General features: G+C 38.8%; 1 protein-coding gene across 9 annotated transcripts in view; it reads right to left on the bottom strand.

Annotated features, from left to right (window-relative positions):
- Window positions 1-227: 227 nt before the first annotated feature.
- The window catches only part of tox2 (TOX high mobility group box family member 2), a 214,362-nt gene continuing 187,052 nt past the window's right edge, over window positions 228-27,537 (bottom strand). For 7 of the 9 annotated variants that reach the window (XM_079841685.1, XM_079841689.1, XM_079841690.1 and 4 more), the window contains 4 exons: window positions 18,317-18,397; window positions 9,628-10,014; window positions 5,175-5,311; window positions 228-2,239 (listed from right to left, as the gene is read on the bottom strand). In XM_079841685.1, the coding sequence (XP_079697811.1) occupies window positions 2,197-2,239; window positions 5,175-5,311; window positions 9,628-10,014; window positions 18,317-18,397 (648 nt within the window). In that variant the 3' untranslated portion in view covers window positions 228-2,196. The remainder of the gene's footprint in view (window positions 2,240-5,174; window positions 5,312-9,627; window positions 10,015-18,316; window positions 18,398-27,537) is intronic. The other 2 variants (XM_079841692.1, XM_079841691.1) reach the window with 1 other exon arrangement.

Below are 27,537 nucleotides of genomic sequence, written 5' to 3' on the forward strand. Positions count from 1 at the left end.
AGACATGCTTGCATCACTTAATGTGCTTTATTTGTGCTTGGCCCCTTAATTGCTGCTTGCAGCTGTATTTTTTTATGTAATTGTTATTGACCCAATAAGAAAATTTGGCCAATATATTAAAGCCGATGGATTATTTCCCTCAAATGCGTCATATCAGTGCATCCCTAGAGGAAGTGGTTGTTATGAATGTTAATGTGCATAAAAAGGAAACAAAACAACCACAAATCTCTCATTTAACGTTTTTATTACGGACAAAATGAAACAAAAAGGCATAGTGACACAAAATGACCTGGCTGGCAAGGAAAGAAAAAAAAACAGTATTCAAAAAGTAAAAATAAAAGCAATTGTCATCATCATCATCATCATAATCAAAAAACAAACAAAAGAACATATTGTAGTTATAAGCAAAATTGATCTCATTTTGTTCATAAATAGAAACCTGTTCAACATTATTAAATATTAACTGATGGGCAACTTGCTGATAACATTTTAAAATAATCATCATTGCTGACTTTACAAATAAAATAACTACAATTGGCAGGTTTGTACACAAATTAAATGTCTTAGAAGTTATTTATTTTATCCAACTAAAAATAGTATGCTACAGTAGAAAAAAAAAAGATTAAAAGAAAACGTCTGACTAAATGATCGAATGCATTTAATTTTTTTCCCACAAAACTTAAAGATGAGATCAACACAATAGAACATCTAGCAAAAGCTACTAGAAAACTATAGACCCACTGTTGATTTAATTTACTGTGTGCTGTATTATCTCACATTATAGTTCACCTTTACGTTATATTGGTGGATTTAATGTCAGTCAAGACCAGGCAAAAGAAATGAATTGAATACTGCGTTAGGCTTGAAACCGCCTCTATGCAAGTACACATCATGTGATTCAGCACAACACAAGTATGCGGTGCGTTTTCTTCATCTACAGTCAGTCACTGTCGTGGTGGAGAAACGTTTTAAGAGGATATTGCTGAATGATAAGTTAAAGTTAAACATGGCACAAACTGTGTTCACATCTGTGTACTTGTGTAAAGTAGGTTTCTGGCCCTTGACCTGAATCCGGAGGCGCATTTACACTTCACATTTAGAACCTGAGAGTAAATCGACAAAGCTGATCAAATCGCGTCACAAGTTTGGCTGCGAACACGCTTCGTTGGATCATGCGTTTGCGATCTCAGAGTCGTGCAGGAGTCCGTTTCGAAATCAAAAATGGGGCTCCGACCAATCGGGGAGCCTAAATGGAGAGCCAGGTCATGCAGTCGGTCATGGGTTTTTGCCATAGATCTTTATATTTGGGGGGGGGTCACACCAGTGAGCACAGATTTAATGCAAGATTGTGTACGTGGTGTGAAAACACTCTTCTGATATCACCTGCACAGGCTGTTCAGTTACACAACGCACAAATACACTCACACACACACGCTCATTCACTCCGGCTCGCATTCACAAAATACCATTTCAAATACAAATCAATGAATTATAAGTCATATTAAAGAAGAAAAAATATCTGGACTTCATCTTCCCAAATTTGACCCCCCCAAAAGTGATATTTACAATCACACTGTGACAGATCAACAAAGACCTACACGGGTCTTTCAATTTACAAAAAGAAGTTGTATTTATCAATTTGTGTATTTTTTTTTTTTGCCTAAAATTCACAAGCATCAGTCGATGTATCGCCCTCGAAAGAGACGCAACGGGCCAAAACAAGAGCTATGTCGCAAGCAGGAAATAAATAAAAGTACAACAACAAAACAAAAACGAAAATGAGACGAGGAAAGGAAAGTAACTGAGAAACTAAGAGGAGAGTTTTCCTCTGTTATAGTTAAAGCTCATTCGCCCTGAGGGCCGGTTTAATGGTAGTTTGCTTTATTTATTTTTTTTCCTTTTCGCTTTTTGTTATATACATCTTTTTTTTTCTTTTCTTTTAAGTTTATTCAGAGACGGAGTGAGTGCTCTCTGAGGTCTCTGGCGCAGAGGCCTGTACATTTTTAAGTGCTTGGCAAAAATGAAAGGATCACTAGTAGTCTTCAGAACGCGTACACACACACATCCTTCTAAAAACGAATGCAAAATGACACTGAGGGAAACTGATGATGTCTGGGAAGGGTGGAGAGGTGCGGAGGAGGGGGGGACTCCCTGGTGTTGTTTCATCTTTTCTCTTTCCGTTCTCCTTGTTTTGCTTCAAGTGAGGTAGAGTGGCTTATCCCTGCCTATCATACTGCCACTGCAAGACAATGAGAAACAAATCAGCGTCAGGGACAAAAGCTCAGAAAGTTCATTTGCACACAGAAGTAAGAATTGTGTCAAGTCACTCCAAACCAAAATTCAAAGCAAGCCATTGAACAAATTTCGAGATATTAGGCCGAATGTCTGAGCTGCTCGATTCCATTCAACCTCTTTCATATGACTTCAGAACACTCATGTGTCCAATGGACCACAGTTATGAAATGGTGCTAGTTTTGTTATTGAAATCTATGATGAAACATTTCTTTACGCGTACGCAAGCATATGCACACAGTCGAACACATCGGCCGAAATTTTACTTGATAAAGTTTTAAATATGGATATTTTTCTTACACAAACGCGTCGATTCGCTTCAGAAGGCCTTTATTAACACCCCAGAGCCGCGTGGAGCAGTTATATGACGGACAGATGCATTTTTCAGAAACAGAGCAACTATGAATCCAATTCTAACGCTTGGATTAACCTGGACTTTTGTAATATAACGCCGATTTTATCCGTCTGAAAGAAGAATTTCATACACACTTCGGATGACTTGAGGGTGAGTAAATCATGGGCTAATTTTCATTTTCGGGTGAACTATCACTTTAAAGTGCCCCTATTATGGATTTTTGAAAATGAACTTTCATGTATTGTGTAATATAGTTCATAATATATATTATAATTATTACATATAGTAATAAGTGAATGAAAACATCCTGCAAAGTTTTAAATCTGTAAGTTATTGTCTCTCATAAGTAAGAGTCGACTCTGAGTCAATTAAACGAATCGTTTTTCAAACGAGTCGCAAGCCATTTCAACATTTCGACAAAACATTAGCATATTGCCCGTCCACTAAACCCCCTCAAACACTGCAGCGGATACTGGATAGCATCATGCCGAGAAGACGCTGTGCTCTAAAATGTGTTTATTGAGTAAGTATCTGGCTAACTCACGTTATTACTGTCTTGCGCGTTGCGGACTCTAGAGCAGTGAGACGTGTTCCCTGGAGTGACCAATCACGCTTCTCTGTCTGACAATCTCATGGACGAGTCTGGGTTTGGCGGTTGCCAGGAGAACGGGACTCTCCTGGCGCCATTGTGCCAAGTGTAAAGTTTGGTGGAGGGGGGATTATGGTATGATTTTTTTTTTTTTTTTTACATTTTTTTATTTTATTTTTTTTAGGGCTTAGCCCTTTAGTTCCAGTGAAAGGAACTCTTAATGCTTCACCAAGACATTTTGGACAATTTCATGCTCCCAAATTTGTGGGAACAGTTTGTTGACAGCCCCTTCCTGTCCCAACATGACTGACCAGTGCACAAAGCATACTTGAAATACTACTGTAAATCAACTGTGGGCCACTATTACATTTATGCATTTGGCAAAGCGACTTACATTGCATTCAAGGTACACATTTTACATTTTGTCAGTTCTTGCTTTCCCTGGGAATCGAACACATGTCCTTGGCGTTGCTAGCGCAACGCTCTACTGTTTGAGCTACAGGAAAGCCTAAAACTGTGTCTATTAATGCAGGTGGTCTGTCATTCTTACTACTTTGATTAAAGATAAAGGATCAAGTTTTTTTTTGCAAACGTTAAAGTTTACATTAGCTGGGCTAACTAGTTAATGTACTAGCATGTGCACCGCAATACATTAGACACACACACACACACACTTGCTAATGCGGATGGTGTAGAATTATAGTTGAAACATCTCATAATGTACCTCAAACTGAGGAGCATCACTGAGAAACGTCCTGCTCAAGGTTCGGGATGAATAACTAGTTCTTCCAATGTTTCGTCATTGATTCGGACTCGCGCTGGGATTGGTGTAAAATCAACGTCAACATTACTGTCTTAAAGGATTAGTTCACTTTTAAATAAACTTTTGCTGATAATTTACTCACCCCCATTTCATCCAAGATGTCCAGGTCTTTCTTTCTGCAGTCGAAAAGAAATTAAGGTTTTGGATGAAAACAGTCCAGGGTTGTTCTCCATATAATGGACTTCAGTGGGACCCAAACGGTTCAAGGTCCAAACGATCAGTTTCTGCGAGAAACCGAGCAGTATCTATGCTATTATTTTACCTCTTAACAGAGGAACGCGATCGTCTCTGAGCTCCGCCATAACTTCCGGAGAGTGAGGTCAAATTAGATCGTGGTTATAGATTTATCGATAGTAGATGCCTCATTCTACTGATCCGTGCAGTCGCTAATGAGGCATCTACGTATAAATCTATGACCACCATCTAATTTGACCTCACTTAGCGGAAGTTATGGCTGAGCTCAGAGACGATCACGCTCGACTGAAAAGAGGTAAAATAATAGCATAAATACTGCTCGGTTTCTCGCAGAAACTGATGGTTTGGCTAGATAAGACCCTTATTCATCGTCTGGTATCGTTTAAAGCCCTTTGAAGCTGCACTGAAACTGTCATTTGGACCTTGAACCGTTTGGGTCCCACTGAAGTCCATTATATGGAGAAAAATCCTGGACTGTTTTCATCCAAAACCTTAATTTCTTTTCGACTGCAGAAAGAAAGACATGGACATCTTGGATGACATGAGGGTGAGTAAATTATCAGCAAAAGTTTATTTAAAAGTGAACTAATCCTTTAACAGTGTGTACTATCAATGAGCTTTAAGAACAGGAAGTCTACTTTAGAGCATAAGAAAGCTTGTCATACAGGTTTGGAATGACATGAGGGTGAATAAATGATGATTTTTGGGTGAACTGGTATTTTAACTGTTATTGTATGTGTTTTTTTGTTGCATTGCATTGTTATATTACCCAATAAATAATGCATGCCGCACAGCTCTGAAACCACACATGCGGCTTGCACACGCTCACAGAGTCCCCTGATACTGACACAGGTCTCAGGAGACAGTTAACATCATAACACACACACACACACACACACACACACACAAACACTGTTTACCTGCAGTGGTTTCCGCCGCACTCCCGGTTGCAGTACTCGCTGTCCCAGTCGGGGTTCTGGCCCACTGGGTTCGGAGCCCCTGGAGACTGAGACCCCCCCACACTCTTCTGATACTCCGACTGTAAGTGAGAGAATCCCTGAGAGAGAGAGAGAGAGAGATGGCACACATATTTTATTAGCATTTTAAGGCCAGAAACATATGCAAGTGTGCAAACATGAATGCTTCGCCAATGCAGTGAAAGTGTAACCCTGATGTGTGTACTTCACATACACTATATTGCCAAAAGTATTGGGTCGCCCCTCCATATCACTGAGTTCAGGTGTTCAATCACTTCATGGCCACAGGTGTATAACTCAAGCTCTAGGCCTGCAGACGCTTCTATGGCTTCGGTGGACACCTGTGCAATAAATCCAAATATTATACTAAATAATCCACGCTCAGCTGTTAGTGGGATTATAACAAAGTGGAAGCGATTGGGAGCAACAGCAACTCAGCCACAAAGAGCGGGGTCAGCGCATGCTGAGGGTCACAGAAGTCGCCAACTTTCTGCAGAGTCAAGAGCTCCAGACCTCCTGTGGCCTTCAGATGAGCTCAAGAACAGTGTGTAGAGCTTCATGAAATGGGTTTCCATGGCCGAGCAGCTCATCCAAGCCTTACATCACCAAGTGCAATGCAAAGCGTGGGATGCAGTGGGGTAAAGCGCGCCGCCACTGGACTCTAGAGCAGTGGAGACGTGTTCTCTGAATGACCATTCACGCTTCTCTCTGGCGATCCCATGGACGAGTTTGGGTTTGGTGGTTGCCAGGAGAACGGGACTTGCCTGACTGCATTGTGCCAAGTGTAAAGTTTGGTGGAGGGGGGATTATGATATGGTGTTGTTTTTCAGGGGTTGGCCTCTTAGTTCCAGTGAAAGGAACTTGTAATGCTTCACCAAGACATTTTGGACAATTTCATGCTCCCAACTTTGTGGGAACAGTTTGGGGACGGCCCCTTCCTGTCCCAACATGACTGACCAGTGCACAAAGCGTCGCTACATAAAGACATGGATGAGCGAGTTTGGTGTGGAGGAACTTGAGTCCTGACCTCAACCCGATAGAACAGCTTTGGGATGAATTAGAGCGGAGACTGAGAGCCAGGCCTTCTCGTCCAACATCACAAATGCGCTTCTAGAAGAATCCCCATAAACACACTCCTAAACCTTGAGGAAAGCCTTCCCAGAAGAGCTGAAGCAGTTAGAGCTGCAAACTCCATATTAAACCCTACAGATTAAGAATGGGAAGTTCATGTGCCTGTAAAGGCAGGCGTCCCAAAACTTTTGGCAATATAGTGTATCTTAAAAATGTACCAAAAGCGTATTATTAAAAAAATTAAACCTGACATTTGTTCCTCACTTCTTTTCAAAACAGTTTATGAAGTGTTTCCTTGTATTGCTTGACTGTAGGAAGGTGCTAAACACTGACGGTGCTTTGGAAAATCAGACCTTTTCACACACAACGTCTTCAGAACAGAGACAACACCTCCGAAACAACACATCCTCCACCCGTTCTCACTTCATCTCATTTCACCTCGCACGCATAAGATGACCTGTCCTTTTTCAAGTTCATTTCATAACATTTTCCCAACAAGATGTGTTTCCGAACACTGCTATTAATATTGAGCGATTCTAAACAAAAAACATGAAGTATATTCTGTGTGTGTATCAATGTTTTTCCACATGCAAAATAAGCTTGTGTGCTTATTTTATATTTAACACTTTGATCATGGCAAGATCGGAACGGAATACTACCATACAGACTACACTGCATATATAGAGTATGCACCCCCCCCCCCCCTCCAAAATGCAGTATGCAATTATAAATGTTTCCTGGTGCTAAATGCATGTATAAGTAGTGTGCAATCTCGTCCAATTATCATTGCATTTCAAAAAACAATCAAACAAACAGTATAAATGGAAGGTTAAGTGCATTGCATTGTGGGATAGAGTACCTATTGCAGTGTGTGCTGGTCCAACCACATCCCATAAACACAAGTATGTGTGGCATTTAGTACATGTATGCAGTATGTCACACTAAACATTTCTACGGTCATGTTTGGACTGGAATACTGTCAAATATATGCTTTAAGCTGTTTTTTAATTAGTATGCAAAGTAGTATGCAATGCAAAACATTTCTAGGGCTTATTTGCATTAAAAAAAATCAAATAAACAGTGGAATGGATGGTCAAGTTGAGAGCATTGCATCGTGGGATACAGTACCTAGAGTGCATTTTGGCAAATGTAAATGTCATTTATGCAAATAGAAATTTCAGATATTATGCACAGTATTGCATGTTAGTGTGCCGATCCAATCACAAGCACATGCTGTGTTTAGTGCATGAAACTGTGCAGTATGCCACGCTAAATGTTTCTATGGTCTGGAATTGAATAGAATTACTGATTATTATGCAATACTCTTTTTTAATAGAATGCATGCAAAACATTTGCTTTAAAAAAAAAAAAAAATCAAATAAACACTGGAAATGGATGGTCAAGTTGAGTGCTGTGCACATTTTGGCAAATGTGAAATATGAGATGCTATGCACACTTTGCACAGTGTTACATGGTAGTGTGCTGTTCTAATCGCACCCCATAAACCAAGCACGTGTGGCGTTTAATGCATGGAACTGTGTGCAATATGCCACGCTAAATGTTTTGAATTCAATAATTACTGTTCACTGGTCAATATATGCTGTATACTCTTGTTTTAGTAAAGTAGTATGCAATGCTAAACATTTCTAGGGCTTGTTTGCCTTTAAAAAAATCAAATAAACACTGGTAATGAACTACCAAGTTGAGTGCATTGTGGGTCAGTACCTACAATGCACATTTTGGCAAATGTAATACACTGAAAAAAAAATTATTAGGACCCGATTAAATTAAGCATTATTAATTTGTGCTCATTTAAATAATTTACATTTAGTTTTTTGATTTTAATAAAATAAAAATAAAAAGTGTTTTATGGGAATTGCATGTGTTTTTGTTTAAATTGAGATTAATAAATTGATTACGACCACTTACGATAAAAACATTTAGTAAATTCAACGAATCATTTTTTTCAGTGTATATGCATATTTCAGATATTATGCACAGTATTGCATGTTAGTGTGCCGATCCAATCACAAGCACATGCTGTGTTTAGTGCATGAATCTGTGTGCAGTATGCCACGCTAAATGTTTCTATGGTCTGGAATTGAATAGAATTACTGATTATTATGCAATACTCTTTTTTAATAGTGTGCAAAGTAATATGCAATGCAAAACATTTGCATTTGCATTTTTAAAAAATCAAATAAACACTGGAAATGGATGGTCAAGTTGAGTGCTGTGCACATATTGGCAAATGTGAAATATGAGATTCTATGCACACTTTGCACAGTGTTACATGGTAGTGTGCTGTTCTAATCGCACCCCATAAACCAAAGCATGTGTGGCGTTTAGTGCATGGAACTGTGTGCAATATGCCACGCTAAATGTTTCTATGGTCATGTTTTGAATTCAATAGTATTACTGTTCACTGGTCAACATATGCTGTATACTCTTCTAATAAATTATTATGCAATGCTAAACATTTCTAGTGCATTTTTAAAGAAATGAACTACCAAGTTGAGTGCATTGCGGCTCAGTACCTACAATGCACTTTTTGGCAAATGTAGTATATGCATATTTCAGATATTATGCACAGTATTGCATGTTAGTGTGCCGATCCAATCACAAGCACATGCTGTGTTTAGTGCATGAAACTGTGCAGTATGCCACGCTAAATGTTTCTATGGTCTGGAATTGAATAGAATTACTGATTATTATGCAATACTCTTTTTTAATAGTATGCAAAGTAGAATGCATGCAAAACATTTGCATTTGCATTTTTAAAAAATCAAATATGACACATTTTGGAAAATGTGAAATATGAGATTCAATGCACACTTTGCAATAATTACTGTGCACTGGTCAATATATGCTGTATACTCTTGTTTTAGTAAAGTAGTATGCAATGCTAAACATTTCTAGGGCTTGTTTGCCTTTTAAAAAATCGAATAAACACTGGTAATGAACTACCAAGTTGAGTGCATTGTGGGTCAGTACCTACAATGCACATTTTGGCAAATGTAGTACACTGGAAAAAAAATGATAATGACCCGATTAAATTAAGCATTATTAATTTGTGCTCATTTAAATAATTTAAATTTAGTTGTTTGATTTTAATTAAAAAAAAAATGAAATTGCATGTGTTTTTGTTCAAATTGAGATAAAATAAATTGATTGCGACCACTTAGGATACATTTTTTTTGTAAATTCAATGGATCATTTTTTTCAGTGTATATGCATATATCAGATATTATGCACGGTAGTGTGCCGTTCCAATCGCACCCCATAAACACAAGCACGTGTGGCGTCTCCCAGTATGCACGCTAACCTGCTGTCCTGGGGGTGGGGAGTGCAGCGGTGCCTGGAGGCCCATCTGGTGAGAGATGATTGGCTGTGACTGGACCTGCTGCATGCGGATTGGCTGGTTGAGGAGGGAGCCCTGGTGCAGAGAGAGCTGCTGGTGGAGGGGGGGGCTGATCTGGAAGGACGCTGGAGGGGAGGCACTGAGCGCGGGCAGCATGGCCGAACGGGGCAGGCCGTGTCTGGGAGCCCCAGCAGCGTAGCTCTGGAGGTCCGACAGGGGGAAGGGACTGGGGCCCAGGTATGGGGAGGAGGGCTGGGGCGGGACGCTGTACAGGGAGGCGTTGGGGGGCATCATGTGTGACGATGGCTGGCTAGACTGGGCGCTTTTGCTCTCCACCGGGTCACTGTAGGTCTGAGAGAGAGAAAATGCACATGGTCAGAATGGTGTGGGGTTTACGTCGAAACAGTTCTCACTCAGAAAGTGCTAGAAAACTCGGTAACACTTTAGAATAATGGTCATTAGAGTTAACATTAACTAATAATGAACTGCACATTTAAAGCATTTATTTATCTTTGTTAATGTTAAAGGGTTAGTTCACCCAAAAATGAAAATTCTGTCATTAATTACTCACCCTCATGTCGTTGGACACCCGTCAGACCTCCGTTCATCTTCAGACACAAATGAAGATATTTTAGTGTAAATCTGATGCTCTGAAAGGCCTCCATTGGCTCAATGCACTTTACACTCTCAAGACCCTTAAAAGACACTAAAGACGTCGTTACAAAGTCCATCTCACTACAGTGGTTCTACAATAACTTTATGGAGTGACGAGAATAGTTTTTGTGCGCAAAAAAACCCTAAATAACGACTTATATAGTGATGACGATTTCAAAACACGGCCTCATGAAGCTTCGAAGCGTTATGAATCAGTGAGTCGATTCAGCAGTTTGAATCGCCAAATTTCAGCAGTTTGGCGGTTTGACACGCGATCCGAATCATGATTCGATTCACTGATTCATAACGCTTAAAGCTTCATGATGCCGTGTTTTGAAATCGTCATCACTATATAAGTCGTTATTTAGGGTTTTTTTGCGCACAAAAACTATTCTCGTCTTCATAAAGTTATTGTAGAACCACTGTAGTGAGATGGACTTTGTAACGACGTCTTTAGTGTCTTTTAAGGGTCTTGAGAGTGTAAAGTGCATTGAGCCAATGGAGGCCTTTCAGAGCATCAGATTTACACTAAAATATCTTCATTTGTGTCTGAAGATGAACGGAGGTCTGACGGGTGTCGAACGACATGAGGGTCAGTAATTAATGACAGAATTTTCATTTTTGGGTGAACTAACCCTTTAATTTCAACATTTACTAATACATTATTAAAATCTTGTTAACATTAGTTAATGCACGGTGAACTAACATGAACAAACCATGAACACCTGGATTTATATTACAGTTTTTCTCAGTCGCTTTGGTACATTTCTCGAATCATCCTCGACATTTGCAAAACAGTAAGTCCATTTCTCAAAACAATTCGTACAAATAGCAAAACACCATGGATTACATGCAAAAGCCAGTCTCTTGCTCAAAATCCTTAGTTCATCTCTCAAAAGTAAATATCTGTGTCAATGAACAGGTCAGTGCCATCAAGTCCTTGTGTCATTGTGTATGAATAACACGGATGTTCTGATGTAAATATGGCTAAAGTTTTGATGACAATTATTGTAAATTGTTGGTTACACCTTAGTGTATGTGTGAGTTTGATTGTAAGAGACTGGACAAGATTCACATTTATGCTTTTACTGTTTGTACTGTAATTTGTTGTCATTGCGATACAGAAAGGAAAAGACAGCACTGCATAGCACAAAGGGAAAAAAACCCCAGAAAAACAAAAGTAGAAATGTGAACGTCTAACGGAAATGTATAAAAATATGCTTGACATAATGACAACTTGTTCAACCATTTTGCATGTAAAGACTTCTGCTATGAACTAATGGCTAAATGTTGTGGGGGGTGAGACTATAGAGACCCATTATAATACATTTTGATCAACATGACATAAGCAACTGATAATGTAGGAAACAGCAGAAAATTGTACAGAATCATTTGCATGGATGTACCAAAGCATTTGCAACTTGTTCAAAGAAATGAGAAACTGCTTTTTTGATGTGCACAAGTGACACAATGATGTGAAGATTGAACAGGTAGATTTGAGAATTTCAATTCTGATCTGAGAAATGTACCAAAGCGACTGAGAAAAACTGTAACTAACGTTAACAAAGATGAACAAATACAGTAACAAATGTACTGCTCATGGTCAGCTCATGTTAGTTAATACATTAACTAATGTTAACTAATGACCATTATTCTAAAATCTTACCGAAAATTCCACAAACAATTAAAGAAATGGGAGGTAACACATGATATTTTGAAGTAGAACGACTACTATAATGCACTCCATAATCTTTATTTACAACTTCAACAGTTTTTAAAGTGTTAGAGCTGCACGAGTCTGGATATATTGAGAATCACATTTGTTTGGTTTCAAATAGAGATCATGATTCTGAACTAAACAAAATAACTTGGAAATTACTGGAGGTTCTGACAAAATATTTAAAAGAATTTTAAATTCACTTTTTTTTGTTAAAATAGAACAGATTGAGTGAATGATTTAATGACTCACTCATCAAGACTTCACTTGTTTCATTACTGGATAAATCAGCGTTTTTGAACAAATCTTTTGAATGAATGATTCAGTGACTCACTCATAAAGACTTCACTTGTTTCATTACTGGATGAATCAGTGTTTTTGAACAAATATCTTGAATGAATGATTCAATGACTCACTCATAAAGACTTCACTTGTTTCATTACTGGATAAATCAGCGTTTTTGAACGAATCTTTTGAATGAATGATTCAGTGACTCACTCATAAAGACTTCACTTGTTTCATTACTGGATGAATCAGTGTTTTTGAACAAATCTCTTGAATTAATGATTCAGTGACTCACTCATAAAGACTTCACTTGTTTCATTACTGGATGAATCAGTGTTTTTGAACGAATCTTTTGAATGAATGATTCAATGACTCACTCATAAAGACTTCACTTGTTTCATTACTGGATGAATCAGCCTTTTTGAACAAATCTTTTGAATGAATGATTCAATGACTCACTCATAAAGACTTCACTTGTTTCATTACTGGATAAATCAGCGTTTTTGAACGAATCTTTTGAATGAATGATTCAGTGACTCACTCATAAAGACTTCACTTGTTTCATTACTGGATGAATCAGTGTTTTTGAACAAATCTCTTGAATTAATGATTCAGTGACTCACTCATAAAGACTTCACTTGTTTCATTACTGGATGAATCAGTGTTTTTGAACAAATCTCTTGAATTAATGATTCAGTGACTCACTCATAAAGACTTCACTTGTTTCATTACTGGATGAATCAGTGTTTTTGAACAAATCTCTTGAATGAATGATTCAATGACTCACTCATAAAGACTTCACTTGTTTCATTACTGGATGAATCAGTGTTTTTGAACGAATCTTTTGAATGAATGATTCAATGACTCACTCATAAAGACTTCACTTGTTTCATTACTGGATGAATCAGCCTTTTTGAACAAATCTTTTGAATGAATGATTCAATGACTCACTCATAAAGACTTCACTTGTTTCATTACTGGATGAATCAGCCTTTTTGAACGAACCTTTTGAATGAATGATTCAATGACTCACTCATAAAGACTTCACTTGTTTCATTACTGGATAAATCAGCGTTTTTGAATGAATCTTTTGAATGAATGATTCAGTGACTCACTCATAAAGACTTCATTTGTTTCATTATCAGATGAATCAGTGATTTTGAATGAATCTCTTGAATTAATCATTCAGTGACTCACTCATGAAGACTTCACTTGTTTCATTACTGGATGAATCAGCGTTTTTGAACAAATCCTTTGAATGAATGATTCAATGACTCACTCATAAAGACTTGTTTCATTACTGGATGAATCAGCGTTTTTGAACAAATCTCTTGAATGAGTGATTCAATGACTCACTCATAAAAACTTCACTTGTTTCATTACTGGATGAATCAGCGTTTTTGAACAAATCCTTTGAATGAATGATTCAATGACTCACTCATAAAGACTTGTTTCATTACTGGATAAATCAGCGTTTTTGAACGAATCTCTTGAATGAATGATTCAATGACTCACTCATAAAGACTTCACTTGTTTCATTACTGGATAAATCAGCGTTTTTGAATGAATCTTTTGAATGAATGATTCAGTGACTCACTCATAAAGACTTCACTTGTATCATTACTGGATGAATTAGCATTTTCGAACGAATCTCTTGAATGAATGATTCAATGACTCACTCATAAAGACTTGTTTCATTACTGGATAAATCAGCGTTTTTGAACAAATCTCTTGAATGAATGATTCAACGACTCACTCATAAAGACTTGTTTCATTACTGGATAAATCAGCGTTTTTGAACGAATCTCTTGAATGAATGATTCAATGACTCACTCATAAAGACTTGTTTCATTACTGGATGAATCAGTGTTTTTGAACAAATCTCTCTCAAAAGTTTCAGAAGAGATCTCAAAAAGAACTGCTTGGATTTCCCAAAGTGCACAAATCAAAAGTCTGAGATTTCAATATGACCTCAAACATTTCTCATCAAATGATCAGATTAACGCGAGCACTCTCACTTTGACTCATTTGCATATACTGTACGTTTGAGTACATTTGAGGTGATCATTAAATGAATCACAAATGAGCATGGTTCTTTTGGAGTGTGAGTATTTAGAAGAGCAGAAAACCACAGTGAGAAACAGTAGGAAACACCAATCTCACGAACACACCTTTCTCTGATCTGTCAAATTGAGAGCACGCGCTCACTGCAGAGCATTGTGTTATTACCGTTTTACGCACCGTAAATGGCAATATGTTTTTCAAATGCCAGTGCGTGATGGGCAGCCGCCCGTGTTCATCAGCTGTCACAATCATGGCGCTTTCATAATGCCTCATATTTATTGAGCAGAACGTGGAAACTGGTCAACATGAACAGATTGAGGCCTGAATCCGTGTCCGTAGAGAGCGGAGAAAAAGCAAGCGTGTTTGAGCGAGCACATCTGCCGCGGACATTTTCAAACATTTCTCTTTAAATTAAACAAGTGGAGATTGTCCAGGTCCTGAACGTACATCATCACACACACACACACACCATACGATCGCTTTCAAAGTGGTGCCATTAACCGCCTCGTATTTCACAAAACCTCCAAACAACATTACAAACCATGCAGAGGTTCGCTTTTCAAGTACGCTTAACCAGATATGTTTTGATAAAAGGATGATGAATTATCCAGATTTGAGAAAAATGTACTTTTACACAAACACAAAACATTATTTATCTAAAAGACAATAATGCATCACTATAAAACAGCACCAGGTGCACGAGTTTAAACACTCTCAGACTTCACATTTCCCACCAATTCTTCTTGTGCTTTCGTCTCAATTATGCATAAAAACCTCATTTATGAGCAAAAAGAGCCATCCTCTTTTCACGAGTGTGCGTTTCAAGTTTTGGGCTGTGGATTTGATCGTTTTTTTCCCATCATATTTTCCTCCTTTTCAATGCATGAGAGTATATACGAACACATCAATCAAAGCATCTGCCAAAACGAGATTTTGACGAAATATTTAATTATACGCAATGAAGGATGAGAAAGGCGTTTAATAAAAGCCTCCGAGGGTGATGAATACTGTATTCACGGCTTAATCAACGCTCTTGTTTTGGGCCGAGGAGCTCACGGAGCGAGGTATGGGAAAGGAGAGAGAGTGTTTAGCATGAAAATGCAATTTGCGTTTTTCAAAAGAGAAACAATGAATGTAAAATTAGTGGTTTGAAATGGCAGCGTTTTATTATGCAGATGAACGTATGCCATGAAACGGCTGATTTGAATCTGCTTTCGCAAATTTGCTATCGATTTATGGCCGGCGCATGCGTAATGACGGCAGGCCGTGCGATCCCGCAGATTACAGCATCAGCTAGTGACCGCGAAAACGTGACAGAGAGGCTTGAACTAATGAAGGATCAGTTCACACACACACTCAAAGTCATCTTTCATTTCCAATCCCGTTTGACTGAAAAGGAGAATTTTCGCAGAATCGTGACAAGGTTATTTTCTACACAAGATCAATGATCTATGGTTATACACTCTCAGAAAAAAGGTACAAAAGCTGTCACTGGGATGGTACCCATTAAAAAGGTTCTAATATGTACCACACTGTAAAAAATGATTGTGGTTTTAACGGTATTTTACTGTAAAAATGCTACGGTGAAAAACAGTTAATTGGTTGACAGAAAGTTTCCGTATTATATACGGTAAATAACTGTAATAGATCTAACCTTACATTTCATTTCATTTTACAGTAAAATACCGTTAAATGTACAGTTTTTGGAAGTAAAAAAGAACAAGTCATTGTGTAATTTACAGTGAAAACCCGTAAATTGACATTCCCAGAATTCCCTGCGTGACGCTTCGCATTTGATGTATTTTAATTGCAATAACTATGTCTCTTCTTAGTTTTTTTCTAATCAGTTATGTACATTAGGGTTTTATGTTACATCTGATGTTGTTAAATTAGTGTTTATTTTTTATTTTTTAAAATGTGTTTTACCATGAAGGTGTTTAGTGTTTGTGTGAATGACACCGAGCACCTTCGATATATTAGTATTGTCCTATTAAAAGCTGCTTGTGATGAGCTTTGATTGATCATGTGATTCTCATCTCCACTGTGATTGGTGCTTGTCCGTATATATCAAAAGTACATAACAGATATTAGTATTTCAATAGGTTGGTAATTTAACAGTTAATGAAATATGTTTTTTTACCGTAAATTGTTTACAGTGTAAACATAATCATTACAATATAAACCTTTAAATTATACGGTTTTGAACTGTAAAAAAAAAAAAAAATGTAACCGTAATTATTACATTATAAACCTTTAAATTATGTGGTGCTGTCCCTAAAAACCTAAAACGTTACTGCCGTATTTTTTTTTTTTACCGTAAATTTTACGGGGATTTTTTTTACAGTGCATTTAGTTTCTAATATGTACAATTTTGGTACCAATATGTGCCTTTGAGGTACTAATAGGCACTCTTTAGGTACAAATGTGTACCTTTTTGAAAGGGTACCGCCCCAGTGACAGCCTTTGTACCTTTTTTTATGAGAGTGTAGGTGAGTCCAGATTTGTGTATTTATGCACTATTCTACGCCATTTTGTAGTATAAATAGTGCGAGTTCTGTGTTTATGCACTTCACAGAAAAAAAAGAAACAAAGTGCGGAATGTTAGACTTCATGCACTTCCTTATATGGTGAAGGGGGAGGGGCTTCAGACTCTGGTTAGCACATAGTGTGTAGTGTATAGAGCTCCGGAGGTCACGTGACCTATTCTGTTTACGACGCCATTTTGGCAGGCAAGAACAGCCGCGCCAGCATGAGTTTCAAGGCAACAGAGTTCACTGCGCACTTTAATTCAAAAGACATAAACTTGTACAGAGCAAAACTTAATATATTAAACATAACAGATCCCTCTAATGCCCCGGGGTGTTTTTCACGTGTATGGATAAAGGATCGGAGAGCTTTCCAGTCAGGACACCCGTTCCACCAGCTGTGCGAAAGTTACAACTAGCCTAGTTTTGATGTAAATAGGCACTAAGTTACAACTTATGCACTATTAAATATTTTTGTGTTGCACCATTAAACTTAGTTGAAGCATAAAAATACATATATACTCTATATATTTATGGAAGCCTCTGATCAGGAGTAACATTAACAGATAGAATAGCAGGCAGACCTTCATCAACACACTCTTGTTTTACATGACAGACTTCGGGTGCGTCTCAGCTTTTTGCTCAAAATGCTGCTTTTTTATGAAACCTACCCATGTTCAAGTGTTGATAAAGAAAGCATGAAGCTAGAATAAAAGAAGTTATGTTCTTTCTTTTGATATAATGCATGTGCAGATATTCATACAACAAAATATTCTCAAACTTTTGTAAAAAGCTGCCGTTGGCTGGCAACTTTTTTCAAAAAACGCTGGCGAGGAAAGAGTTAAAATTTAGAATTTTAAGCATATATTATTATATTTCAGATTTCATTAAAATGTTTTAATATTTGTAATATTTCAGTGTTAGTGTTTAGTAATTTTAGAACTTTTTAAACTTAGTTAGTTGCCAAAGCAAGATGTAGTTATTTTATATTTAATTTAATCTAATTTTATTTAAATTAACAAAATGATTAAATAGTTTTAGCATTTGTTTTGTTCAATGACAACAAAAAACACAAACATTGATTATTTGCACTATATTTCTTATAAATATAAGTCTGGCATGAAGGTGCACTATAAAAATGCTGGGTTGTTTTAACCCAAATTTGGGTCAAATATGGACAAACCCAACGGTTGGGTTAAAAATGTAATTAAAAAATGTAACTCAATGGCTGGGTTTATCCACATTTGACCCAAAACGTGTGTATTTTTAGCTGAAGCATCTCTTTAAAACACACATGCACCAGCACTCTTGTGCTGACAGCTCTTCCCGTGAAATGCTGAAATCTTTAGTCTAATGTTTACCCCCCCAACATTAGCGCTGACCCAAAGAGGTGAACCCGTCCGGTTACCTTGGAAACCAGGCTGGCTCGGTACGCTGCCAGGGCCTTCAGGTACTCCTTCTTCGCTGCTTCTGTTTTCCGTTTGTATGCCTGCGAGGGGACGAAACACAACTGTGAATAAACACACACACACACACACACACATACACAAAGCGTAACGCTAGAATATGAGCACTTAACCTTTGCTTCGCACTTGGCCAGTGTCACGTCAACAACTTTCACCCTCGTGCATCCACACAAGACACTATATTGAGCATTAAATCTATAGACTCATTTTTGGTCACACTGGAGAATATTATAAGTTATTGCATGAGAATGCAAAAGCAGATTTCAATACAATACATGTTTAACCCCATAAAGATACTCATTTCTGATATGGAAATATCTATTATTTCATATGTCAGACTTTACACACACACACACACACACACACACACACACACACACACACACACACACACACACACACACACACACACACACACACACACACACACACACACACACACAGAATTATAAGTGTACATCGCACATGTAACACACACACACACTAACACACACTCACTCACACACAAACAGACACACTCACACACTCACTCACAAACACATAATTATAAGAGTTCATCGCACATGTAACACACGCACACACACACACACGCACACACACACACACACACACACACAGAATTATAAGTATTCATCGCACATGTAACACACAGAATTATAAGTGTACATCGCACATGTAACACACACACTCACACACACACTCACTCACACACACACAAACACACACTCACACACACACGTGCGATGTACACTTATAATTCTGTGTGTGTGTCTGTTTGTGTGTGTGTGTGTGTGTGAGTGTGAGTGTGTGTGTTACATGTGCGATGTACACTTATAATTCTGTGTGTGTGTGTGTGTAACACACACACTCTCTCTCTCACACACACACACACACACACACACACACACACACACACACACACACAAACAGACACACTCACACACACACTCACTCACATACACAGAATTATAAGTGTACATTGCACATGTAACACACACACTCACACACACAAATACACACACACACACACACACACACACACACACACACACACACACACACATAATTATGTGTTCATCGCACATGTAACACACACACACACTCACACACAGAATTATAAGTGTTCATCGCACATGTAACACACACTCACACACAAACACACACACAGAATTATAAGTGTACATCGCACAGGTAACACACACACACACACACACACACACACACACACACACACACACACACACACACACACACACACACACACACACACACACACACACACTCACTCACTCACACAAACACACACACACACACACACACACACACACTCACACAGACTGAATTATAAGTGTTCATTGCACATGTAACACACACACACACACACACACACAGAATTATAACTGTGTACATCGCACATGTAACACACACTCACACACACACACACAAACACACACTCACACACACACACACACACACAGAATTATAACTGTGTGCATCGCACATGTAACACACACTCACTCGCACTCACTCACACACACACAAACACACACTCACACACACACACTCACACACAGAATTATAAGTGTACATCGCACATGATAGAAACAGGACAGAGGAAGATGAAGATGAAGATGAAGGGGGTCGTGGAGGAAGAAAGACAGGGTTTAACACAAACAAAGTGAATGAAATGCGATGTAGGCTAATGTAATTGCTTGTCAATCATTTCACAGCCCAGAATTACGGTTTCCATTTCTTTTAGGCATCGAGTGCCGGCCAATTCCCTTCTGAAACTGGGGCGGACATCAGAATCATTTCATCTTACGGAGAAAACACGCTTTAAATCGCTGACAAAATACGTCACGGTGCTTCCAGGCACACGAGGAGACGCCGATAAATTGCAAATGGAGGGAAAAAGCGATGTGACTTAACAAGATGAATATGGCTGCAGTCCCACAGGAAGATAAAAACACAAATGAGATCTCTTTAATATCTCCATTCTGTCTCCTACACAGGAAAAAGATTATATAGGAGCAAACATTTCAAAAATCAAAAGAGACATTTCCTGTCCTTTATGGAATATTGCAGTGTTTATTATACATGATTTATCCGTGCACATCATTAAACCTGAATCAGAATAACGACATCTCTTCTCTGATGAAGTGGGCGGGGCAACCTGTCACTCACATGAGATCAGCCAATAGCAAACCACACCCATTCAATCAATTCCACACAGACAGAATCAAGCCCCGCCCCTACATTTGTTCTTGTTTGAGAAGCGCTTCACTCGGATATACGGCACAATAGAGAAGACGTTTTAATGACGACTGTTGTTGTCGGAGGCTCAGTTTCAATACTTTTGTTTGGTCGTAACAATATTTAATACACCTTCATTAATTGAGCATATGCACATATTCATACACACTCACAGCAACCAGACATATACAAACACAATGGCCTCAAAACCAAACAAACGACTGTTCACACCAAGATTGATAACTATATTAGCATCAACATCGTTCTGTTCATTATCAGCCTGTTGCAGTTTTGTCGTCTGTCTCTTTAAATGCAAAGCAGGATGGGTTCTGATTGGCTGTCAGTGTTTAATCGTTCTTCAGGTGCTCTGAAAGTGATTCTGACGATATTGTCTCTCTGTGCCGTTAGTTATAGCAGCGTTGTGGATCTTTATAGTTATTGTTCAAGTTATCGTCATTGCTGTACTGTGAACTATCAGTCACTTTGCGACTACATGTCAGTGAACTCTCATTAGAGCTGGTTGGGTTGGGGTTTGTAGAATGAGTTGACATGTACTTGCAGAGTTTCAGCAAAACAACTGCAAAACAAAACAAAAAATACTTCCAACAGTAACTGCATAAGCAATATTTCTCAATATGAGATTCTTTGTAAAGACAATTACCATTATGTTTGACCAGTTGGGACAGTTCTGTTGGTCTAACACGGATTTTTATGCATTTATGATTTTTATGCATTTAATAATTTTTTTTATGAATTTAATGATTTTATGCATTTAATTATTTTTTATGCATTTAATATTTTTTTATAAATGTAATGATTTTTTTATGAATTTAATGATATTTATGCATTTCATGATTTTTTTATGCATTTCATGACTTTTATGCATTTAATAATTTTTTATGAATTTAATGATTTTTATGCATTTAATAATTTTTTATGAATTTTATGATTTTATGAGTTTAATGTTTTTTATGCATTTAATGTTTTTTTTATAAATGTAATGATTTTATATGCATTTAATATTTTTTTATGAATTTAATGATTTTTATGCATTTACTATTTTTTATGAATTTAATGATTTTATGAGTTTAATGGTTTTTATGCATTTAATACTTTTTTATGCATTTAATGATTTTTTTGCATTTGATATTTTTTTATGATTTTATGCATTTAATGATTTTTATGCATTTAATAATTTTTTATGAATTTAATTATTTTATGCATTTAATAATTTTTATGCATTTAATAATTTTTATGCATTTAATAATTTTTATGGATTTAATGACTTTTTATGAATTTAATGATTTTTATGCATTTAATGATTTTTATGCATTTAATATTTTTTATGAATTTAATTATTTTATACATTTAATGATTTTTTATGAATTGAATGATTTCATATTTTTTATGCATTGAATGATTTTATGTATTTAATGATTTTATGCATTTAATAATTTTTTATGCATTTAATGTTTTATGAATTTAATTATTTTTATGCATTTAATGATTTTTATGCATTTAATATTTTTTATGAATTTAATGATTTTCATGCATTTAATAATTTATGAATTTAATGATTTTATGCATTTAATATTTTTTATGAATTTAATGATTTTCATGCATTTAATAATTGTTTATGAATTTAATGATTTTATGCATTTAATAATTTTATTCATTTAATATTTTTTATGCATTTAATAATTTTATGCATTTAATATTTTTTTATGCGTTTAATGTTTTTTATGAATTAAATTATTTTTTATGAATTTAATGATTTTTATGCATTTAAGTAATGCACATTTCTTAGTATAGTTCCTTTTTTTTTTTTTTTTTTTTTTTACAATGCAACAAACAAATAGTTGATTTGTGAGTGTGACTTTAGAGACAGCACTTCAGGTTTCAATTATTCAATTCAATTCAAATTTATTAGTACTGCTTTTATTATATTGTTTCAAACCAGATTAATAGAAGATGCTCAAAACGTGAAGACGTGTTTCAACCCATAACTGTTGATCTGTCAGCATGTCTGAACCTTCACTGAGCAGTAAATAACCATGCAGATCCTGTAAGTGTGTGACCCTGCGTGTTGCTGGTTAAATATTGAACGGGGTGGCGTGGTTTTTTTGTAGTAATGAACTCCCAAGGAGCTTTGGTTTCAAATTAATTTAACCTCCACTAATGAGTGGCCCTAACGACAGCAGCTCTTAAATAAATTACCATGCCTAAGGATTTCTAATTATTCCAAAGTGAGCGGATTCATTAGCAATTGAAGCCGTCAGAGAGGGAGCAGGTCGCTATGAATTAGAAGTAACGGGAGCGCCGGTGCCACAGAGCATGTGTTGGCGTCTTAATCGTGACACGGCCGTCGCCCCCCGCAGAATTAGCTGTAATTGTACCTTAATGAAATGTTCTTGTTTGATAACCGGTTAATTATGGAAGACAATAACTCGGGACCCGCTGACACGGGGAATGGGCTTAAACCCGGAGGGGAGAGAGATATCGCGCTGGATTTTAGCATAAGACGGAGAGAAGATGTCAAGCGCCTGAATTCTGTCTGAATGTGAAGAACTGATGATGTGCTCTTCAGCTCTGACAGGATGAGAAACAACACAAGTTGAGTTTGAGACGTTATTATCCAGCGCTGGACGATCCCACGGACCTTCCAGAAGAGCAAAGCCTGATAATTAATGAGGCCGACGCTCCGGTGACATTCCCACGAAAGAACAAGATCATTACACGCCAGTGAGAGGATCTACAGCACAACAACATGTGCAGGTCACATGACACCCTCACATTTCAAAACAATACAATCAAATAATTAGAGCGGGCGACGGAAAATGTTCTTGAGATTTAGTACACAAAAGGAAAATATGAATATATCTTACATATACACGCACAAAACATAAACTTAAGAAAGCCACTGGAGTGTGTTTGTGTGTGTGCAGAGCCGGTCCTTAATGAACTGGGTGTGACTGGAGCGCTGAAGCTTCTCTAAGCAGTAAATAAATGTTAGGGAATGAGAGCTTATTGCCTGCGGTTGAGAGGGCGGCTGGAATTATGCCTGTTCAGCCACCGCGGTTCTACATCATTTAACATATTCATCATTCACAAGACTGACAGGTCAGGGCCATCGCTAAAAGAAATGACAGTCATCTGTTGGAGCAGAGGCCTATCAATCATCCACTAATGGCCCTATCAGAGCGGCTCCTCTGCAGACGTGACTCCTCCCACTCCGCCCTCGTCACACACTTTCCTCATCATGGGAAACAGTGCTCGCTTCCCCAGACTAACATGAGCACTAAAGCTCAGCGCAACCATTTCTCAACTATTTTCGCTAGTAAATTTCACTAGTAATTAAAATAAAACAGCAAGTAAGTATATTATAGTATGTTCATTATGTAATTTATTATTGGATGGATGATAGATGGATTGACAGCTGGATGGATGGATGGATTGATGATGGATGGATGGATGGATGGATGATGAATGGAATGATGGATGGAAGGATGGATGGATGGATGGATTGATGATGGATGGATGGATGGATGGATGATGAATGGAATGATGGATGGAAGGATGGATGGATGGATGGATTAATGAATGGATAGAGAGATGGATTGACAGATGGATGGATGATAGATGGATAGATGATAGATGGATAGATGATGTGGATGATAAATGATGGATGGATGGATGGATAGATAGACTCTGATGTGTGTCTGATGTGTGTCTGATGTGTGTCTGATGTGTGCATGATGTGTGTCTGATGTGTGTCTGATGTGTGTCTGATAGTCTGATGTGTGTCTGACGTGTGTCTGATGTGTCTGATGTGTGTCTGATGTGTCTGATGTGTCTGACGTGTGTCTGATGTGTGTCTGATGTGTCTGACGTGTGTCTGACGTGTGTCTGATGTGTGTCTGATGTGTCTGACGTGTGTCTGACGTGTGTCTGATGTGTGTCTGATGTGTCTGATGTGTCTGATGTGTGTCTGATGTGTCTGACGTGTGTCTGATGTGTGTCTGACGTGTGTCTGATGTGTGTCTGATGTGTCTGATGTGTGTCTGATGGTCTGATGTATGTCTGACGTGTGTCTGATGTGTCTGATGTGTGTCTGATGTGTCTGATGTGTCTGATGGTCTGATGAGTGTCTGACGTGTGTCTGACGTGTGTCTGATGTGTCTGATGTGTGTCTGATGGTCTGATGTGTGTCTGATGTGTCTGATGGTCTGATGTGTGTCTGATGTGTGTCTGACGTGTGTCTGACGTGTGTCTGACGTGTGTCTGACGTGTGTCTGATGTGTCTGACGTGTGTCTGATGTGTCTGACGTGTGTCTGATGGTCTGATGTGTGTCTGATGTGTCTGATGGTCTGATGTGTGTCTGATGTGTGTCTGACGTGTGTCTGACGTGTGTCTGACGTGTGTCTGATGTGTCTGATGTGTGTCTGATGTGTGTCTGACGTGTGTCTGATGTGTCTGATGTGTGTCTGACGTGTGTCTGACGTGTGTCTGATGTGTCTGATGTGTGTCTGATGTGTGTCTGACGTGTGTCTGATGTGTCTGACGTGTGTCTGACGTGTGTCTGACGTGTGTCTGATGTGTGTCTGATGTGTCTGACGTGTGTCTGACGTGTGTCTGATGTGTGTCTGATGTGTCTGATGTGTCTGACGTGTGTCTGATGTGTGTCTGATGTGTCTGACGTGTGTCTGATGTGTGTCTGACGTGTGTCTGATGTGTGTCTGATGTGTCTGATGTGTGTCTGATGGTCTGATGTATGTCTGACGTGTGTCTGATGTGTCTGATGTGTGTCTGATGTGTCTGACGTGTGTCTGATGGTCTGATGTGTGTCTGACGTGTGTCTGATGTGTGTCTGATGTGTGTCTGATGGTCTGATGAGTGTCTGACGTGTGTCTGACGTGTGTCTGATGTGTGTCTGATGGTCTGATGTGTGTCTGATGTGTCTGATGGTCTGATGTGTGTCTGATGTGTGTCTGACGTGTGTCTGACGTGTGTCTGATGTGTCTGACGTGTGTCTGATGGTCTGATGTGTGTCTGACATGTGTCTGATGTGTGTCTGATGTGTGTCTGATGTGTGTCTGACGTGTGTCTGATGTGTGTCTGACGTGTGTCTGATGTGTGTCTGATGTGTGTCTGATAGTCTGATGTGTGTCTGACGTGTGTCTGACGTGTGTCTGACGTGCCTGATGTGTGTCTGACGTGTGTCTGACGTGTGTCTGATGTGTGTCTGATAGTCTGATGTGTGTCTGACGTGTGTCTGACGTGTGTCTGACGTGTGTCTGATGTGTGTCTGATAGTCTGATGTGTGTCTGACGTGTGTCTGACGTGTGTCTGACGTGCCTGATGTGTGTCTGACGTGTGTCTGACGTGTGTCTGATGTGTCTGATGTGTCTGACGTGTGTCTGACGTGTGTTTGACGTGTGTCTGACGTGTGTCTGACGTGTGTCTGACGTGTGTCTGACGTGTGTCTGAAGTGTGTCTGACGTGTGTCTGACGTGTGTCTGACGTGTGTCTGACGTGTGTCTGACGTGTGTCTGACGTGTGTCTGATGGTCTGATGTGTGTCTGATGTGTGTCTGACGTGTGTCTGATGTGTGTCTGACGTGTGTCTGAAGTGTGTCTGATGTGTATCTGACGTGTGTCTGACGTGTGTCTGACGTGTGTCTGATGGTCTGACGTGTGTGTGACGTGTGTGTGACGTGTGTCTGACGTGTGTCTGACGTGTCTGATGTGTATCTGACGTGTGTCTGACGTGTGTCTGACGTGTGTCTGAAGTGTGTCTGATGTGTATCTGACGTGTGTCTGACGTGTGTCTGATGGTCTGATGTGTGTCTGATGTGTGTCTGATGTGTGTCTGACGTGTGTCTGACGTGTCTGACGTGTGTCTGACGTGTGTCTGATGGTCTGATGTGTGTCTGATGTGTGTCTGACGTGTGTCTGATGTGTGTCTGATGTGTGTCTGACGTGTGTCTGAAGTGTGTCTGACGTGTGTCTGATGGTCTGATGTGTGTCTGATGTGTGTCTGACGTGTGTCTGACGTGTGTCTGACGTGTGTCTGACGTGTGTCTGACGTGTGTCTGAAGTGTGTCTGACGTGTGTCTGACGTGTGTCTGATGGTCTGACGTGTGTCTGATGGTCTGATGTGTGTGTGACGTGTGTGTGACGTGTGTGTGACGTGTGTCTGACGTGTGTCTGACGTGTGTCTGACGTGTGTCTGACGTGTGTCTGAAGTGTGTCTGACGTGTATCTGACGTGTGTCTGACGTGTGTCTGACGTGTGTCTGACGTGTGTCTGACGTGTGTCTGACGTGTGTCTGACGTTTGTCTGACGTGTGTCTGACGTGTGTCTGACGTGTATCTGATGTGTCTGATGTGTGTCTGATGTGTGTCTGACGTGTGTCTGACGTGTGTCTGATGTGTCTGATGTGTGTCTGACGTGTGTCTGACGTGTGTCTGATGTGTCTGATGTGTATCTGACGTGTGTCTGATGTGTCTGATGTGTGTCTGACGTGTGTCTGACGTGTGTCTGATGTGTCTGATGTGTATCTGACGTGTGTCTGACGTGTGTCTGATGTGTCTGATGTGTGTCTGACGTGTGTCTGACGTGTGTCTGACGCGTGTCTGATGTGTCTGATGTGTGTCTGACGTGTGTCTGATGTGTCTGATGTGTGTCTGACGTGTGTCTGACGTGTGTCTGACGCGTGTCTGATGTGTCTGATGTGTGTCTGACGTGTGTCTGACGTGTGTCTGATGTGTGTCTGACGTGTGTCTGATGGTCTGACGCGTGTCTGATGTGTCTGATGTGTGTCTGACGTGTGTCTGACGTGTGTCTGACGTGTGTCTGACGTGTGTCTGATGTGTGTCTGACGTGTGTCTGATGTGTCTGATGTGTGTCT

Source organism: Gobio gobio, assembly GCF_949357685.1.
Source record: "Gobio gobio genome assembly, chromosome: 17".
Lineage (NCBI taxonomy): Eukaryota > Metazoa > Chordata > Actinopteri > Cypriniformes > Gobionidae > Gobio > Gobio gobio.